At 40.2% G+C, this 20,527-nt stretch overlaps 1 protein-coding gene across 12 annotated transcripts in view; it reads left to right on the top strand.

The window, feature by feature from the left end:
• The window catches only part of LTBP1 (latent transforming growth factor beta binding protein 1), a 420,392-nt gene that overhangs the window by 287,708 nt on the left and 112,157 nt on the right, over positions 1–20,527 (top strand). For all 12 annotated transcript variants that reach the window (XM_047782305.1, XM_047782306.1, XM_047782304.1 and 9 more), the window contains 4 exons: positions 9,963–10,088; positions 11,702–11,827; positions 12,566–12,688; positions 16,943–17,062. In XM_047782305.1, coding sequence (XP_047638261.1) covers positions 9,963–10,088; positions 11,702–11,827; positions 12,566–12,688; positions 16,943–17,062 — 495 coding nt within the window. The remainder of the gene's footprint in view (positions 1–9,962; positions 10,089–11,701; positions 11,828–12,565; positions 12,689–16,942; positions 17,063–20,527) is intronic.

Below are 20,527 nucleotides of genomic sequence, written 5' to 3'. Positions count from 1 at the left end.
GGCTGTGGCTGTGGCCGGCTGCTGTAGCTCCAATTAGACCCCTAGCTTGGGAACCTCCATATGCCATGGATATGGCCCTAAAAAGACAAAAAGACCAAAAAAAAAAAAAAAAGAAGAAGAACTTGAAAAATGTTTAAGACTTTTAACTCAGTAATCTCATAAAAAGATAACCAGTGTAAGGAAATAATGTCCCCTGAACTTCTATAATGGTTTATATAAATGGATACTTAGCATCATGTATAATAGAGAAAATGGAAAAAAAACTAACTATTTAACTCTAGAGAAATAGGTGATTATATCTACACTGAAACATTAAGCTACCATCAAATACTACAGTATTTTTGCAGGATTTTTATTGAAATCTAGCAGAAAAATGGTCAAAAGACATTGATAAATGCAAAATAAAGTATGTAAAAATGAAAAATGTTGAGTATTAAACCAGTTGTATAAAAAAGACATATATAAATTGAGAAATGCTAGAAGAAAATACACCAAGTATTAACAGTGATTATTTTTTGTAGTGGGATCTGAGGTTTGGGTATTGTTTCATTTTAGGATTTTTTGTGTGTTCCACAGATTCTAATGTGGAAAAATATAATCATAAAATATCACTAAGATATATCATAAAAACTTAACCTCATGGTACCCTTGCAGGGTGAGATGGGTGGTGTATAGCAGGAGAATCTAATGGAGGAGATTGCAGCCCCCGTTAGAAGTTTACCTTCCACAAACATGAGCTGCATCATTTCAAATAGAAATGTGCTTGGTCAGATGTGTTCGTTGATTGGAGCATGGTGATCTTTTCACAGTGTATATGCATTAAGTATCAAGTTGCACATCTTAAATACATACAATTGTATGTTTTTTTTAAAAAGGAGTTCCCAGCATGGTTCAGTGGTTAACGAACACGACTAGCATCCACGAGGACTTGGGTTCAATCCCTGGTCTTGCTCAGTGGGTTAAAGATCTGGCGTTGCGGTGATGAGCTGTGGTGTAGGTCACAGATGCGGCTACAGCTCCAATTTAACCCCTAGCTTGGGAACCTCCACATGCCATGGGTGTGGCCCTAAAAAGACAAAAGAAAAAACAACCAACCAAAACAAAACAGGAGGAGTTCCCGTTGTGACCCAGTGGGTTAAGAACCCGACATAGTGTCCATGAGGCCACAGGTTCAATCCCTGGCCTTGCTCAATGGGTTAAGGATCAGGCGTTGCCATAAGCTGTGACTTGGTTCGCAGATTCAGCTTGTATCCGGTGTTGCTGTGGCGTAGGCTCCAGCTATAGCTGTGATTCTACTTGCAGGTGCAGCTGTTAAAAAAACAAAACAAAACAAAAACAAAAAACAGGAGTTCCCTGGTGGCCTAATGGTTAAGGACTTGGCATTGTCACTGCTGTGGCACAGGTTTGATCCCTGGCTCAGGAACTTCACCGTGCTTTGGGTACAGCCAAAACCAAACAAACAAAAGACCTCAAAAACTGTTACCCATTTCGTTGAAATTGTGCATGCAATTTCTCTTAGATATTTGAATTGGTATGGCAGACTGGAAAGTGTCTTTAAAAAGCACTTCTGTCCCAAGGTCCTAAGTAGTGCAGAGTCATACCATGGACTGGGCAGTGTGCTTTCACCCACTTCAAGGATACTGTCCGGGTGTACTTGCTCCCAGAGCCATGGCTTTTCCTACATTAATGCAGGGCCACTGCTCTTTGGTTTTATTATAAACACTGAGTAAAGTGATATAGAAATGTTAGCTATTCTAAGTATTTCTAATGATTACAATGAAATGCTTGTGATTTTCTAAAAAATGGCTGTGGTTAAAATTGTTATTCTCTGTTCTGAAGTCATGTCTCTGTCTACCCACTTGATTAAACACATCTGAGAGACTCCGCTATGCATTACAAGGCATACAAACATGTAATACACCATCTCGGTCAGCAAGGATCTTCTCATTGTTTAGATCAATGTTAAAAAGAAAAATTGCAGTGTGTCCATGTAATTCACTAGTTCTTTCAAGTATTCAGTTTCCATTTTCCAGTGGGAAGGCATACTTTTGTGCCTTTTTAACAATGGCTGATCAGTGTGGACAGACTTCTTGCAAACTAGCTTTGTAGAGGTTAATTAAGCTTGGCTAGATAAATGCAGTTTCATCATTTAAATGCAGCTGTGTAAGGAATGACAAATTGCAGTTACTCAGCTTCGACTGAACTATAGAGCTGATTTGAAAAAAATGAAAGTAGCTGTGCTATACGAAGTTGTTAGGAGACAACTTAATTTGAGTTTGGCAGAGCTACAGGGCTCACATCTGCTCTGACATGTTTGAAGCACGAGCATTTCCTTCCAGGAAACAAGTGACATTGAAATTTCATTTTCATGCAGCATTTGTAGGTGCTCTTAGTTCCTATGGTAAAAGAATCTTTCTGAAACAACCCATGGAGAGAACATTGGAAATAGTCATTGGATTTAAAGGGTTTGCGGTTTTGGAGATATGCTATGTAATTTACACTAGAACAAGACTGTTTTGTATCAAATTTAATTTAAATCAAAAATTATGGATGTTTCCATTGGTTTTGATGAGAGAGCCAAACATGTAAATTAAGGAGCAATCTGATCAATTCTCTCCAGAACATTAGGCGGTTTTTTTGTTTGTTTGTTTTTGTTTTTTCTAGAACACAAAGGAGGTAAATGTTTGTCACCACGGGTTTCATCCATAAATGAAGGAATAGAATAATAAGTAGGCATCTACAATAAATAAAATCAGCTCCGCATTGCTTAGCGATGATATCATTACAATGGTGAGAGTGAAAGTAGCCTTTGCAGATTTCATCAGATTTAATTTGACTTGCAATCATTATGAAGTGATCCACATATTTTCAGGGAATAAGTGTGATATTTTCCACTCTTAGCAGCTGAGTTGGTGGCTTGCAATACTATTGGCATACTGTTTCCAAATAAATTATACATTTCAGCATATAAATTCTTGATTTAGCATAGTGTCTTAATAGCTCAAGGATAGATTGGAAAATCAAACCTTTATTTCTCTGGCAAGTATTTACCAAGTGGAAACATCTGCTTCGATTGTTGTGGGACAATTAATGCTCATTGTGGGGCAGTTAGGAAGCCAGGGCATTTTTATAAACCTTTCCATGGGATGCCTTCCTTCGACTCTTCCTAAACTTTCTCCATGGCCCTTGTAGACCCACCAAAAATTATTCTTTGACTTACATGACTGCCCTGTTTAAACCTTTGTAATCATTATGGTCCAAATGTTATAAAAACTCTTGCTCATCACGTCTTTTCCAGATCTCAGAAACGACCCCTTTATAAAAACATTTGTCCCTAAAGCATATTACCAGCATCATTACAGCTGCAATAAGCTATGCATACTAATGGAAAATGAACTTTATGTCAAAGCGTCATGCTTTAGTATTTCCAGCTCTGTTTGTCTATTTATTTTGAGTATTCACATGATGAGGGAAAAAACTAAAGGTCAGCATACTCATGGTCATATTTTGCCAAAAGCTTTCTTTTTCATTTAATTCTTTAAAATGTAATAAAGACACCAAATTCTTAAATCCACCCCTGGCCTTGTTGTCAGGATAAATGGAGCATTTGGTTTTCCATTGGCTCTTGGTCTTGACTCTTTTTCCAAATTCTAAACGGGCTCTAGGGAAAGAAACAGGTCCTTGGCCAGGTACAGGTGAAGGTGTTTCAGGGGCCATATTTAGTATGAAGACTAGGATGGTCCTTCAAACCAGGGGACATGTGATGGGTGCTGTGAAGGAGGACTCTTGGATGAGTCCCGTGGGAGCAGTCTCTTGATCTCTGGGAAACCAGACATGCTTTAGAAGACAGGACATTATCATTAACTGGAGTGCCCTGAAGACCAGCAATTAGTGTTTCCTGTTCGAGGCTTTGCTGAATTCCCAGTGCTCATGTTGACACAGTCAGCACATACAGAGAAATGTATGCTTTGACGCGAATTGACCCTTTCCATGGGAACAGGGTCGCATGCCTATGTGTGAGTGACCTCTGAGAAAAATGTGAAACATAATGTCTTTGCCCCCCAAAACACAGAAAAAGCCAAAAACTTTCAGTTTCAAGACAGTGCCTTCAGGATTCACCTTTCCATGTAACATATATGTGCTCAAGAATGAAAGTACAACAGACAAGGAGGAAAAGCACAGGAAGAGGTGGTTAGGAGATATGCCTTTTTTTTTTAAGCTTTAAAATAGGAATGCCAATAATTTATTTTTTACCTTAAAAATGGCGTTGATCTATTTTTTTTTTTTTTGGCTTTGGTTTTGAGATGTAGTTGACACATAACACTAAGTTTAAGGTGTACAGTGTGTTGTCTGATAATTTATATTTTTCACTGTGATTACTGCAGAAGCATCAGCTGACAACCCTATCATACCCCATACTTTTTTTGTGTTGATAACAGTTAAGATCGAGTCTTTTCTCTCACACTGAGTGAAGTAAGTCAGAAAGAGAAAGACAAATACCATATGATATCACTTATATCTGGAATCTAATATATGGCACAAATGAACCTTTCCATAGAAAAGAAAATCATGGATTTGGAGAACAGACTTGTGGTTGCCAAGGGGAAGGGGGAAGGAGTGGGATGGATTGGGAGCTTGGGGTTAATAGATGCAGACTATTGCCTTTGGGAATGGATAAGCAATGAGATCCTGCTGTGTAGCACTGGGAACTATGTCTAGTCACTTATGATGGAGCATGATAATGTGAGAAAATAGAATGTATACATGTATGTGTAAGTGGGTCACCATACTGTACAGCAGAAAAAAATAATGTATGGGGAAATTAAAAAAAAAATTTTTTTTTTTTAAAAATTGAGTCTCTTAGTACCATTGGAGTTTATAATAACAATATTGTTGACTATAATCTGATAAACTTTTTGGTGAGCACTGAAGGGAAGCAGAGGTGTTGGGAAGTTAAGATTTTTTTTTTTTTTAATGTAGAAGGGTGGAATCCTCATAGCAAATGGATAAAAGGAATCTCTGAGGACAAACTGATAAAAGTTCCATTCACAGAGTTCTCTTGTGGCACAGCAGCCATTCTAAGGATCTGGCATTGTCACTGTAGCAGCTTGGGTTGCTGCTGTGGCGCTGGGTGATCCCTGGCCCAGGAACTTCCCCATGCCGTGGGTATTGCAAAAAAAGTTATATTCATCACTTGAGTAAAAAAAAAAAAAAAAAATGGAACAATGCAGAAGTCAAGCATATGTTAGTAAATGTCCGTTTACTGCTCTGATGTATTTCTTAGTACCCTCTAGTGGTGTCAGAGTGGCATTTTCTCACATATGTTTGTGTGAACAGGGATCAGTGTTTTCAAGCTACATCTTTATATACATAACCTATGAAGTAATCAGCTAAAAATGCTCAAATTTCCCCCATAAATATTTCAACCTCATAGCTCCTGTTTTAAATACTAGATTGGAAGGAAAAGCAACTGTTGTTCATTTCTTAGGACTAAGAAGTTAAAATTCTTAACATTTCTCCTATCTTAAAGCTGACTTAAAAAGAAACAATTTAAATATGTTGGCACGCTGGCATAGGAATGTATCTCATTTGAATTAAGTAGCACGCATTTTTGAAGACTTTTATTCACACAGGTAAAAATTTCATTCTAAAGCTATGCCTAAAAAAGGACAAATAAATATTTAGTAATCAACAGATTGGTAGGCGCGAGGGTTGGGGAAGTGAGTACTGATCAAGCATTTCCTGAAACCTCCCCCCCATGCATAACCTTCTAATTAGTTCTGAATTCTTATGTCCAGTATCTTAAGTCATATCCTAGTTCTTATTTTTACAAATTTGATCATTACGCTGGTTCTATTTTAAGAAAATGGCAGAAATGAACATAAAGGAGGTAAATCCAAATACCAATAATTTCCGAAGAAGGCACCTACCTATGTTAAGAATAGATAGTTGAAGATGTGCCTCTCCCACTGTTCTACTAAAGAGTTCTTATAAACAGAGAAGAGAATTCTTACTGAGGTCTAGGAGTAGAACCTGGAGAAGATTTTCTTTTACCTTCAGGTTTTTTTGATTTTCGCAATTTATGAATTTTTTTCCATTTTGGTTGACTTACAGTGTTCTGTCAACTTCTACTATGCAGCAAAGTGACCCAGTCATACATATATATTCTTTTTCTCACATTATCCTCCATCATGTTCCATCACAAGTGACTAGATGTAGTTCCCTGTGCTATAGAGCAGGACCTCATTGCTTATCCCCTCTAAATGCAATAGTTTACATCTGTTAACACTAGACATCCCACTCCCTCCCCCTTGGCAACCATAGTCTGTTCTCCATGTCCATGATTTTCTTTTCTGTGGAAAGTTTCATTTGTGTTGTATATTAGATTCCAGATATGTGATATCATATGGCATTTGTCTTTCTCTTTCTGACTTATTTCACTCAGTATGAGAGCTTCTAGTTCCATCCATGTTGCTGCAAATGACATTATTTTGCTCTTTTTTATGACTGAGTAGTATTCCATTGTGTATATATACCACATCTTCTTAATGCATTCATCTGTCAATGGATATTTAGGTTGTTTCCATGTCTTGGCTATTGTGAATAGTGCTGCAGTGAACATATGGGCGCATGTATCTTTTTCAAGGAAATTTTTGTTCAGATACATGCCCAAGAGTGGGATTGCTGGGTCATATGGTAGTTCTATATTTAGTTTTCTGAGGTACCTCCTTACTGTTTTCTGTAGTGGTGGTACCAATTTACATTCCCACTAACAGTGTAGGAGGGTTCCCTTTTCTCCACACCCTTTTCAGCATTTGTTATTTATTGACTTGTTAGTGACCGCCATTCTGACAGTTGTGATTTTTAATGGCTGCACAGCATATGTAAATTCCTGGGCCAAGAGTTGAATTGGAGCTATAGCTGGGGCTTACTCCACAGCCATGGAAACACCGGATCTGAGCCCTATCTGCGACCTGTGCCACAGCTTGCAGCAATACCACATTCTTAACCCACTGAGCAAGGCCAGGGATCAAACCCACATCCTTGTGGGCACTATATCAGCTTCTTTTGTTGTTTTGTTTTGTTTTTTGGTTTCCCCTCAGCATGTGAAATTCCTGGGCTAGGGATCAGATCATCAGCAATGCTGGATCCTTAACCCACTGTGTGGGGCTGAGGATTAAACTTATGTCCCAGTGCTCCAGAGATGCCACCCATTCTGTTGTGCCACAGTAGGAACTTATGTCAGGTTCTTAACCCCCTGAGCCACAATGGAAACTCCCCAAATTATAAATTTTTTTAAGAAAGACTTTTCTGATTATAAAAGTAATAACATCTGCTCATTGTAGAAATTTTGAAAAATAGGTAAAAATATAAAGAAGACAGTATCAATCCCCATAATTGCTACACTTAGATTTATTTCCTTCCAGTCTTCTTTTCTGTGTATAAAATAATTTAGATCATACCCTATATTAAAATTTGTACCCAGCTATAATCACTTACAAATGAGCCTTTTCCTAGCCTATTAGTGATTATATAATAATCTATGCCATGTATGTATCATAGTTTATTGTTTTGTGTTATTATCAGCCACTTAAGTTTAAGCAACCATGATAATCACCTGCGTTTTTAGCTTTTAGAATTTTTTTTTTTGTAATTTGATATTACTGACTCTAAACAATCTATTTTTTCTGACAGTGCATTATCATAAATAGGCTCACTGAAGATGTAACTAATTTGTAAATGTGTGGTTTTCTTAGAATCCAAGTGTTTTGTATAAAAGGCTGCAGCTCTGGGGTCATGTGCTTCCTTTTAAACCTAGCAACTTTTCAAATGACTTGCATCAGTTGTCTTCAAATCACAGCACAGTGAATAACACTTGATGAAAAATGAATGTGGTCTGGGTTTTGGAGAGCAACCTCAACCCCAATGTAGGTCACTTCCATAGTGAATTTTTGCTAAAGCACTGTTTTTCACATCTTTTTTCAGAACTCACAGTGGGTTATTGGTGACATGCCTATTTTTCTTTTCATTCAAACCATAGACAAAGGTGTGATTTAGCCTATCATGCTCGAGCCCCTGGTCTTCTTCCATAGTCACTTGGGTTCATCCACGGTCTAATATTTTGATGCTGATATTCTTGATGCTTGGTATTCTGTTCCTTTATTTCTGCAGTTGTTGGACAGGGTTCTGAAATCTATAGCATTGCTGGTTACATGTCAGTATTCTGAGCTGTGTAGAAATCAACCATTATATGTAGGGCTTTGCTAAGGCAGGTATACTTGCTCAGGTGTTTGAAAACTGTATGTGAGGTGTGTGAACCTTAGCCATATGGTGGCATTGGTAAATGTGAGTTATTTTTCTTTGAAAAGGCATCCTCCTTATTTAAAATTGATGACAGTGAAATAATAGCCCTAGGTAGTATTGTTATAAATGTGTTGTTTCTTTGTTATATATTCTAAAATGACTTTGAGTCGAAATAACCCAGTAATTAGTATTAATGGCTGAATTTTATTGAGCACATATAATATGCCAGGCATTGGGTTGCATGTATTATTTAGGTTATCTCTTTTGAACCTCACACTCTGACGTTGGTGCTCTGATAATTCTCCTTTACACATGCAGAAAAGTGAGGTTTAGATGAAGTAACTTGCTCTTTGTTACAGAGCTAAGAAAACCTGTGCTATCTCCAAGCCTGGGCTTCCGAGCACCTCCACCCCTACTATAATACTGTACATCCTTACAAAGGTCTCACAAAAAAACAGAGTAATTCACCTCAGAAGGTCCCCTTTGAGTCCTCAGGTCCTTTTGGTAATAAAGTGGTTTTGGTTTTTGTTTATCTTTGGCTTTTTAGGGCCTCACTTGCAGCATATGGCAGTTCCCAGGCTAGGGGTAAAATCGGAGCTGCAGCTGCCAGCCTACGCCATAGCCACAGCAATGCAGGATCCAAGCCCAGTCTGAGACCTACACCACAGTTCACAGCAACACCGGATCCTTAACCCATGAGCAAGGCCAGGGATTGAACCCGCAACCTCATGGGTACTAGTTGAATTCATTACTGCTGAGTCATGATGGGAACTCCAATAAAGTGTGTTTTGATGGCCTTCACCCACTAGGAACTCCTCTGACCTCACCTTCACCACAGCCTGTGTCTCTGAGTGGGGCGAGGACTTGGGACTATCTTCTCAGGCTTCATAGAAGAAGCATGTTTCATGCAGGAATCAGGAGAGTAAGGGAGGAAGTGAGCAGGGAAGAAGATTCTGTATTCTACCAGTATAAATAAAATATGCTCCTGCAGAAACTGGCAAGTTGAGTAAGTTGCATCTAGAAGTTTTACTTCGGTTAGAAGTGGTAAATCTTTCTGGAGAATTAATAAGACATTTGGGAGGAGGTTGAATATATTTTTGGAACTTGAATTTGGCCTGCTAAAAATAGAAAGTTACCACCTAGTTCTTAGCAGGAGAAATCATATGATTTGAACTGGAAAGGATAGAAACTCATGGTAGGCCATCTTGGAAGTTAAGATTTGATTATCATGTCCAACCTGGCCTCTTTCTGAATTTCCACCTTCTCCAGTTCATCTTAGAAGCTGTTTCATGGAGTTCCCTTGTGGCACAGCGGGTGAAGCCTCTGGCTTTGTCACCGTAGTGGCTCAGGTTGCAGCTGCACCATGGGTTCAATCCCTGACCCAGGAACTTCCGCATGCCATGGATGTGGTCAAAACTTAATTACTCAGAATAAAGAAGTTGTTTCACTAGGAATTACTGATGACCTCAGCTGGAACTAACTGACCAATTATAAAGTAATCAAATGAATTCATACTTGATTTTCGAGGTTCCTTTTTGTTTTCTAATGGCATACCTGGCAATAAAGGTGGTCGGGAAACACAAAGTAATGGTTTGCAAGTAGCAATGAAATCTTTGTTTATATCTGTTTTTCCCCTACATTTTTTTTTATTTTCAAAGAAATCAATGAATGTACTGTGAACCCTGACATCTGTGGAGCAGGACACTGTATTAACCTGCCAGTGAGGTATACCTGTATATGCTACGATGGCTACAAGTTCAGTGAGCAGCAGAGGAGATGTGTTGGTAAGAAGGCACTTTTGGTAGATGAAATGATTAAATAGCAAATATTTGCACATGAACAACATTTTCTATGATGGGGGAAAATGTTATTGTGTTTCATTTTTTTAATGAGCAGCAGAGGAGATGTGTTGGTAAGAAGGCACTTTTGGTAGATGAAATGATTAAATAGCAAATATTTGCACATGAACAATGTTTTCTATGATGGGGAAAATGTTATTGTGTTTAATTTTTTAAAATTTTTATCCCTGAGCTAAGGGTACTCAAAAAAAGGTTTGCTAAACTCCTAGGAGGCCCTCACCTCTTGGTTCACTGCCACCTGCTTTGTCAAGTGTAATACAATAATATAAAGGTGAAATAAATTCCTTAATTCCACACAGGTTTTCAGGTAAAGAATATAAAATAATTACGAGATCTAGGAAGTTCCCTTCATGGCTCAGTGGTTAAGGAACCCAACTAGAATCCATGAGGATGCATGTTCGATCCCTGGCCTCACTCAGTGGGTTAAGGATCTGGCATTGTCCTGAGCTGTGCTGTAGGTTGCAGACATGGCTTGGATCCTGTGTTGCTGTGGCTGTGGCATAGGCTGGCAGCTATAGCTCCGATTCGACCCCTCGCCTGGGAACGTCCATATGCCATGGGTGCGGCCCTAAAAAGTGGGGAAAAAAAAAAGATCTAGAAATATCTACAGACATACTTAGCAAAACAAAGTAGTACTAATGTATGCTGCAATAAAGAATTATGTTCATCTAAGTTCATAAAATTTGATTCCTAAGAGGGATTTCTATATTGAAAATCAATATATGCTGACATGAAACTCTTCATGAATTTATAAAGTAGGCATCTCATATGTGCTACAGGAAAAAAACGAATTTCAAAAAGTGCAATGGTATAAAGTAAATCATTTTATTATGTTGACACAAAATGTAATATCTCTCTTTTTTTTTTTGGAAAAAGAAAATTCAAGCACTAAGAATTATAAGGCGACTATAGAACAGCAAAGGCCTGTACCTAATTAAACCTACTTTACTGTGCTGAATGCTGTTATACGAATGTGTGACTTTGGCTCACTGGTTTTGCATACATATGTCGGATGGGGCGTGAGGGGATCATCCACCTACCCCACAAAGAGGCTACTTCTCTTGAATTTGCATACATGGGTTGCATTGTGCTTGGAAGCCCAAAACATCAACTTGAGAAGGGTAGTCAGTCAGGATGGTTTAGTGTGGCTCAGCCCCTGTGCACAGGGCACGAGCACCTATCACAGCGCTTCTGATGTTCAGCTGAGCTGGCCTGGGAGTCGCACAGTGAATTCTTGCACTTACATGACTCCAGTGATCAGGTGGGTCCTTCTGTGTTGCTCTGAAGTGCTTCTCTTTGAAACACCAGTGTCATGGTTGTAGCTTGAGCTTTTAAAGCAGCACACCGTATGTGTATTCCCCTCTTCCTCCTAACAGTCCTCCAAGTATTCAGGGAGGCCACTCGTGTTTCCTTTTACTGTTCTCACTTATAAAGGTTTATGAGCCACAGGAAATACGATGCTGGTATGTCATCGACAGGGAGACCGAGAGTTTCATGTTACATTGCATTAACCCTTTTATCTGTATTTTCATTAACAGATATTGATGAATGTGCTCAGGCCCAACACCTCTGCTCCCAGGGACGCTGTGAAAACACTGAGGGAAGTTTCTTGTGCATTTGCCCAGCTGGATTTATGGCCAGTGAGGAGGGGACTACCTGCATAGGTAATAGCAGTGATCTTTCTGATGAATAAATTCCTACATGTGAATTTTTAGCTCCCTTAAGATTCTGTCAGCCCAGGGCTTATTCAGACAACCCAGAAATTATTACTAAAAACTTGTTACAACATAGTCATCAGAAGATCATCAAATGTGAACAAAGACCAGAGGGGTTAAATGTTTCTTTTGGATTGGAGTAAACCAAAACCACTCAATTTATTTTTTTAACAAATCAAAGAGATAGATTGAAAGAATCAGATCATTTTTTTTTAAATAAATTTTTTTGGAGTGTAGTTGACTTATGATGTTGTATTAGTTGCAAGTGTACAACAAAATAAATCAGTTATATAGATGTCCATTCCTTTTCAGATTCTTTATAAATGTATATATTAAAACTTGAAGTAGGAGTTCCCATTGTGGCACAGTGGAAACAAATCCTACTAGGAACCATGAGGTTGCAGGTTTGATCCCTGGCCTCGCTCAGTGGGCTAAGGATCCAGTGTTGCCCTGAGCTGTGGTGTAGGTTGCAAACGCAGCTCGGATCCTGCATTGCTGTGGCTGTGGTGTAGGCTGGCAGCTGTAGCTTCAATTTTATCCCTAGTCTGGGAACCTCCACATGCCACGGGTGCAGCCCTAAAAAGCAAAAAAATTTTAAAAATAAATTTGAAGTAACCTGGGAGATGAGAGAGGCTTGAAATTATGTGTTGGGAAATAAAACTCGACAATGTTTTCTGCTTTGTCTAGATGTTGATGAGTGTCTGAGGCCAGACGTCTGTGGGGAAGGGCACTGCGTTAATACTGTGGGGGCCTTCCGGTGTGAATACTGCGACAGCGGGTACCGCATGACCCAGGGAGGCCATTGCGAGGGTGAGTCTGCTAAGAGGATGGGGAGACTGTACCACTTCTAAGTGCTGAGCACACATGACCATGAAATGCAGGGCCAGGTCCAAAAGCCATGGTGGGGAAGCCCCTGGCTTGGTACCAGTTATCCTCCGCTGATCTGGGCAGGACACCAACCCATCCAAGCTCCTCCTGGCTTCTAGAATCACAGCCTCTTTGCCTCACATCAGTGGCTCTGTCTGGGTCACTTTCCATTTTTATGTTCTTTTTATTACTCAATTCAGTCTCTGCCTTCCCTGCTATGTGGAGTGAAATCACTTTAGAACAATTAACTGCAAAGGGACCTCGTGCAAACCCAAACTTAATTATAGGGTATACATCATTCATCTGGGGACACGGTGCAGGTGTCACCAGTGTGGACTTCGCATTTGCGACCTTTCCACCTCATTCCATTCCTTTGCCTCAGCTTCTCTCTTTCACATGTGTTCTGGGACTTGGGTGTAGACTCTACAGAAGTGCTCTCTGACCAACTCTAGGTCAAATTCCAGCTGTGCTAGATAAAATGTCTTTAGTATTGACCTCAGCAGTAGATTTGCTGTCAAGATAGAAACACTTTGAAGAGTTTCTATAGCAGGGCCAAAATGATTAACCACTGAACATTTCTTTTCTCTTTACTTTTCTTTTCTTTTCTTTTCTCTTCTCTTCTCTTCTCTTCTCTTCTCTTCTCTTCTCTTCCCTTCCCTTCCCTTCCCTTCCCTTCTCTTCTCTTCTCTTCTCTTCTCTTCTCTTCTCTTCTCTTCTCTTCTCTTCTTTTCTTTCTTTTCTTTCTTTTCTTTTCTTTTCTTTTCTTTTCTTTTCTTTTCTTTTCTTTTCTTGTTAGGGCTGCACCTGCAGCATGTGGAGGTTCCCAGGCTAGGGGTTGAATCAGAGCTACAGCTGCTGGCCTACGCCACAGCCACACAGGATCCAAGCCGCATCTGTGACCTATACCACAGCTCAGGGCAACGCCAGATCCTTAACCCACTGAGAGAGGCCAGGGATCCACCCCACTTCTCATGGGTCCTCGTCAGGTTTGTTAACTGCTGAACCAGGAAGGGAACTCCCTTTGAACATTTCTGCTTGCATTTGTGTCCAAGTTCCACAGGTACTTTTTGAAACATTTTGAATAAACATTTTCATAAAGAAATACATTGAGCCTCTGCTTAGATTTAAGAACCTCTTAAATCTAAATCTCAAGATTTAGAACCTCTTGCTTTGGAAACGTGAGGGCAAAGGAGAAGGTGTGGCTGGGCGAATTTTTGAGGAGCCTGGATATGGGGATGGTGCTGGTTCTGCGGGGTTCCCTGCCTGACCTCCTGAGATGCAGCCTCTTTTCTGACATGGCTGGGCTTCCAGAGCTGGGAGGGATGGGCTGGTTGGGGCAGGCTGTTCTCAGCTGTCCCCTGGCTTCTACAGGGTGGTTTTCTTCACGGTTCTAATGACCAGGCCTGGAGGGAGAGCTCATTAGACATTTTTTGGCAGCCTGCACCTGTCTCTTCTGCTGGCCTCGTGCCTCAGCTCTGAGTTATCTGGAGGAAGTGGGGAGCATTCTGTATCAACTCCCTTCACAGTGGAGCTGTAGACTCTTCCCTTGCCGGCTGAGGGCCACAGGGCAGCACATGTGTGAAGTGTGCCCACTCCCCTCTTACAGGGACCTCCCTCTGCTCCGGGCAGCACGGGGACAGGAGAAAACAGAGACAATGGCCTCAGCTCATGACCCCCACACTCAGTCACTGTTTAACTTGGAGCCAGTTACATCACTCCAAGACTGCTTAGCTCTTCATGTGTAAAATGGGAACCATGCAGGTAACTTTCAGGATTATGCAGGTAAATGGGTGCTAGAGTAGGTTGTAGGGTACCTGTCACCTCTCACCTTGTTCGTTCTCAAGAGGTGTTCGTTTCCTTCGATTTCTCCTTTGCCTGGCTCCTTTTGTTTTTGCATAGATCTCAGAACATCAATAATTATAGGAATTATTTTTTTTAAGACAGAAGTTTGGGAGTTCCTGCTGTGGTGCGGTGGAAATGAATCCGCCTAGTATCCATGAGGATGTGGGTTCGATCGATCCCTGGCCTCAGTCAGTGTCAAGGATCCAGCTTTGCTATGAGCTGTGCTGTAGGTTGTAGACTTGGCTCAGATCCGGCGTGGCTGTGCCTGTGGCTGTGCCTGTGGCTGGCAGCTGCAACTCCGATTCCATCCCAGCCCAGGAACTTCCGTATGCCACACCTGTGGCCCTAGAAAGCAAAAAAAAAAAAAAAAGACTTAGGTTTTTCTGATAAACATTTATATGCAAAGCAGTGCTCCCTCAAAAAGTCAAATGCAGATCCTCTGGTTTTATACAGAGACTCAGGACAGGAAGATAAGATATATAAGGAATAACTAGAGCATGTAAGGATGGACAGTGGAAAGGAGTAAAAAGGAATTTGAAAATGAAGTAAATGGTAAGCAGTTAGGAGACTATTCAGAAATAATTTAGTGCGTGGAAATTGTTTAATGGAAATATGACCAGCATTCCCTGAGTAAATAATATATAATTCTATCCCCATGAAAAGGCTTGAAAAGAAGGAGCCAAATACCGTGGCTGTTTTCTAATTTCGTCATGGACCAGAACCAAAGGTCCCCGGGCTTCTGGCTCACTAAAGATTTTCTCAGCTGTCACTGACGGAGTTGCTTTCAAGCAGCGCCAGTCTCCAAGGAGTCTATTGTAGTTCACAGACATTATCTCATGCCTCCTTTATTCTCTGAAGGTATTACCAGGCAGGTAGTCACACTCATTTATGGACAGAGGAACAAGCAGAGGTGAAAGTGGCAGGAAATTCAGACTTGTTATCTTGTGTAGCTCAGCATCGTACCTTATTTATCAGACTGGACTATCTCAACAACCTTCTCTGACTTAGCAGTTGTAGTTCCATTTTAAAAAAAATCCCATCCAGAGAAGAATGTCTTGCTCTTTGGAAAATGAAACTGGCAAGCATCATCTTTTTGTAGAACAAGAAGTCCCAGAACATCTGACCTAAAAAAAAAAAAAAAAAAAAAAAAACCACTGCGTGTCATTGTCTATTGGCAAGATGTTTTCGCTGATAGGGGGAAAAAAATTACAACACTGACCTGGTGCTTACTTTATTACTCACATCTCCTACTTTAAGCATCTTTTCACACATGTCTAGCAGTATATTATGGGAGATAATTTGTGAGAATTTACCAGGATGAAGATATCAAATACCCAGGCATGTTTAGTGTGTTGATTACATATCCCTTTCGCTCTTCAGCTTATGTCCAGAAAAAGCTGTTTATATTTTAAGTATGATTAGAGGTCCTATATACATCTTATATTGAGCCTTAGATCTCTTAGATATTGAATCAAATTACTTGAATTCATTATGTAACTGCAGAAAAACACCTATCTTAGCTGGGACTGGTACCCAAGGTGCTAGTACTCATTTTAAACTGTTGAACCTTCTACTTCCTGCTTTGCTCCCATTTTGTTATTTTACCATTCTTGAAAAAGCCTAAATCTGGTGTATCTCTGCCACAGTTTTTTTTAAGGTGTCTTTTTTTCTCTTCACATTGTGAAGAGCAATGATTAATAACTTGAGTTAGCTGTGAATGTGAAAAATAAGGTATATTTTTAGCAGAAAATATTACTCTATTATGGTTCACCATGTTTTCTGGGAAATCCTAGAAGTTTTTGGTGAGATCATTCTCTCCTAATGTTCTTTTTCCACTTCCAAGGAATTCTTATCATGTGAAAGATTTTAAATTATTCAAACCTAGGATGTTGGGGGGTCCATGAAGCCAAAGCAGGGATTTCCCTAGGGCATGCCATGTCTGCAGATAGAACCTCTAGCGAGGTGTATAAGTGGCTTCCTCATTTTCTCATGCCCACTTCCTATATTTCTTTCTGGCAAGATATACCATTACTTAGAAGGTTTGATTTCCAGAAAGTGGCCCTGGAGAAGCTGCCAGCTCCCAGAGTGGAGAGGTCTCAGCCTGCCAGTAGGAGAATTGGGGCCGAGTTCTCCCTTGAACATGTGTAAATATTTCAGTCACGATATACCCAGCCATATCTTATTGCTGTGTGTTGAAGTGCAGGCCCAGTGTTTTCACTTTTCCAGTTATTGTTTTTCTCACCAACATGGAGATATGTCATGCCTCTTTTTTTTTTTTTCCCTTTCATCACACAGGTTGGTTTGTGCTTTGGTATTCTGATAAAATGACCATGACCTAACTTTCTGATTTTTCAGATGTGGATGAATGTTTGACTCCAAGTACTTGTCCAGATGAGCAGTGTGTGAATTCTCCTGGGTCTTACCAGTGTGTTCCCTGCACAGAAGGGTTCCGAGGCTGGAATGGGCAGTGTCTTGGTAGGTACTAGAGTGTTCTTATCATAGTTGTGTTTCTTCTGTCTGGGCCATTTTCTGACAGAGTGGCATAATGCCAAGTGAGCCAAAATGGGAAAAAAGGGGAGGGGGTGTAGCAAACTCATGTCACTCTGAGAAAAGCTCCAAGTAACTTTTAACCATGAAGAAAAGAAGAAATTGAGTTGACAGGAAGAAAGTGGAAGTGTACATGGGACAGATAATTCCGATTGAAACAAATGTTAGCACTGATGTGATTAATACCCCAAACCAAATAAAATAATGCGTGCCCCAGGGAGGAGAGAGGTGGAGAAGAAAATGCTAGGAGAGAACAGGCCTAAGAAGCTGTCACACAGACTCATAGAATCAGGAAAAAGACACGAGCTTGCAGCAGAAGTAACAAAGGTAGAAAGGGAATTCTGCATTGATTGCCCATGACCCTCATTCACTCATTCATCATTCAAGTAACAAATACTGAGGACCTCCACGAGGCACACTGGGGAAGGTAAGTGATGAATCTGCTTTAGTTCTAACGACTTGAGCTCTAGGTAGCGTCCCCCCCTTAATGATTTTCCTTTGGATTTCTGTTTTCTGTGTAATCCTTTTCTCAAAAGTTGACCTTCTTTCCTCTCCATGCCACCTTCTGACAATAAGTTGAGATTTTCCTTCCTTCCTTCCTCTTTTCCTTTCTTCCACAAATGCTGTGGAGCTCACTATCTCTACCAAGACTTGTACTGAGTGCTGGGATGCACGGAGGGACCGAAAATACTACCTGCTTCATGGAACGTACTGTCTGGTTGAGGAGGCCAGTACCCATCCAGACGTCTCATAAATAAAGGCAAATGTACAAGTGAGACAAATGCTGGCAAGGAGGGTTCTTTGATGTTACAAGAGCATATGATGGGATGAATTTCCTCAAGGAATATTTTTGAGGTTTAGCTGGGGAAAGAGATGGGAGGGAGGTCCCTTTGGACGTGTGGGGCTGAGGGTGTGTTTGTGGACGGTGGAAGCAGGTCATGTTCTAGAAGCTGAAAGCCTAGTGTGGCTTTCAGATTATAAGAGAAGAACAGATTATAAGGACAGATTATAAGAGAAGGACAGATTATAAGAGAAGATTTGCTTCAGGGGAGGGGGCAGACCATGCCAGCCTCATTCAAAAGAATACATTTTTTTTTCTCTCCTTATATCTCTGGGGACACATGTGGGTGTTTTAGAGGATAGGTAGGCTTGGCAGAGGCACTCACAGTTTCAAAGCTTTGGACTCATCACCAGAGTGCATGAGCTAAGCCTCTGTATCTGGTGCAGGTGGCCCCCTGCCCCAAATCTCATGCCCATTCCAAGGGGCTCTCTCAATGGAATTGTGAGATGTTGCTCTTTGGGAAGAAGAAAAGACTTTTTGTTTATGAATTGCTTATTTGATAAGCATTTGTTTATATAATTGGTGCTGGTCAGAAAGTGCATTTGGTTTTAATTTTCCCATTTGGCATAAATTTCACAGTTGCCTATCAAGGTTCCATTCTTGTACTAATTTTCACATACCAATGCATGTTATAATCCAAGAACAGAGCCTGAACTTTGCCGTAACTAACTAAAATTCACAGTTGTGGTAAAAACACAGCCCTGATTCATGAATTTACTGATGGAACGTGACTGACCAAATTGGCAAGTGATTGTTCCATGCATTTATACTGGCAATATAAATGCCGGTATAAATGCAAGTATAAAGTTCCATGCATTTATACTGGCAAGTATAAACATGACTGACCAAATTGCCAGTATAAATGCATGGATCTAGGTTGGGGAATAACACTGCATGAGTTCTTAAACCTGGATATACACAATCAGTCTGATTGTGACCGTGCTGCTCCAGTTGAGTGACAGAAGCACAGCATCTCATTTAACAGCAATTTCACTTTGCCAACTAGACTAGTAGAATCATAAGCGGAACTATTAGTCACAGTGTTACTCAGAGTCACACAACTTGGCCATTTGGCCAAGTAATAACTTTCAGTTTTGCATTGCTAACTAAGGTGACATATTTCTCATTAAAAGCAGGCAGTGCATTTTTTTTTTTTCCTTCTGCTTTGGGTAGAGTTCTAGGTTCTACATCATCTATTGATCAAGCTTCTCCTCTGTGCTGTCATTGCAGTGCCATTGGTTGCTCATCTTGAAGTTACAGTGCTTCTAAATTTCTCTTGAGGGCTTCTGCAGATTGTACCAAAAGATTTTCCCATTTTAGTTTTTTATGGCAGTCGAGCTTTCACTTATTAAAGCTGAGTATGACAAAAAGCAGATATTTCAGTGTGCCTTTCTGCTCAGATTGAGCCAATGAGCGAACTGGATTTTTCTGCAACACTCTGACAAACTTGTGAATACCCAGCCATATCTTTCTGGTTTTGTTCCTTTGTATATTCTAGTTGTCATCTTTGTACTTCTCATCCTCCTAAGTACTTTTCAGAAAGGGCAGTCCTCCACACGCTCATCTTTTTTTTGATTTTTTTTTTTTTTTGGTCTTTTTAGGGTGGCATATGGAGGTTCCCAGGCTAGGGGTCTAATCGGAGGTATTGCTGCCGGCCTACACTAGAGCCACAGTAATGCCAGATCCCAGCCGCATCTGTGACCTACACCAAAGCCCATGGCAATGCCGGATCCTTAACCCAACCCACTGAGCAAGGCCAGAGATCAAACTCACAACCTCATGGTTCCTATTTGGATTTGTTTCCGCTACGCCACAACAGGAACTCCCCGATGATTTGAGCTCATCGATAACACAACCTGATGTACATTTATTTCTTAATTTGCCATTTTCATCATTCAATGCTGATTTCTTTCTGTGAGCCAGGCATTTTGTTTCAGACCCTGGGGACTGAGAATGAACAAAATAATTCCCCTTCCTTCATTGCACTTAGACTCGAGAACTCCTAAGTAGGAAAGTAGAGTATATGATATATCAGGTGTGATTAGTGCCATGAAGGGGGAAAGAAAAGCAGCCTAAGGAATAAAGGAAGTGTTAGAGCATCTGTGGTGGTCCGAGAAGGCATCAAATGATAAATAATTTACAGAATGTTCCTTGCTGATCATCTGCTTTTCTGTCTAACCATTAAAGGTGACTAGTTTGAGGTTTGCCATATCCTTTTAGTGTCCAGACAACTCAGGGTACATTGATGAGATTCTCTCCTCAAATTTTAATATCTGAGAACATTAAAGACCAAAAAAAATTTCTGGAATCTCATTGTTCAGAGAAAAATACTGCACTTGGCAGTCGTTAGTTGTCATTTGTAGAGGTGATAATCCCTACCTCGCAGGGCTGTTCTGTTCCCTGGGTCTTAGTATCCTCTTTTTTCTATCACTCTCCTCTCACTGATAGCATATTTTTAAATTATTATAATTAAACTTGAACAGTGTCATACAAAATATTACTTTCTTTGTCATTATGCTTGTCGTTTTTTAAAAACTTGTTGATCTTGATGT

The sequence above is a fragment of the Phacochoerus africanus genome, chromosome 5, assembly GCF_016906955.1.
Source record: "Phacochoerus africanus isolate WHEZ1 chromosome 5, ROS_Pafr_v1, whole genome shotgun sequence".
In the NCBI taxonomy this organism is placed as follows: domain Eukaryota; kingdom Metazoa; phylum Chordata; class Mammalia; order Artiodactyla; family Suidae; genus Phacochoerus; species Phacochoerus africanus.
This window is presented reverse-complemented; position numbering and strand designations above follow the sequence as displayed.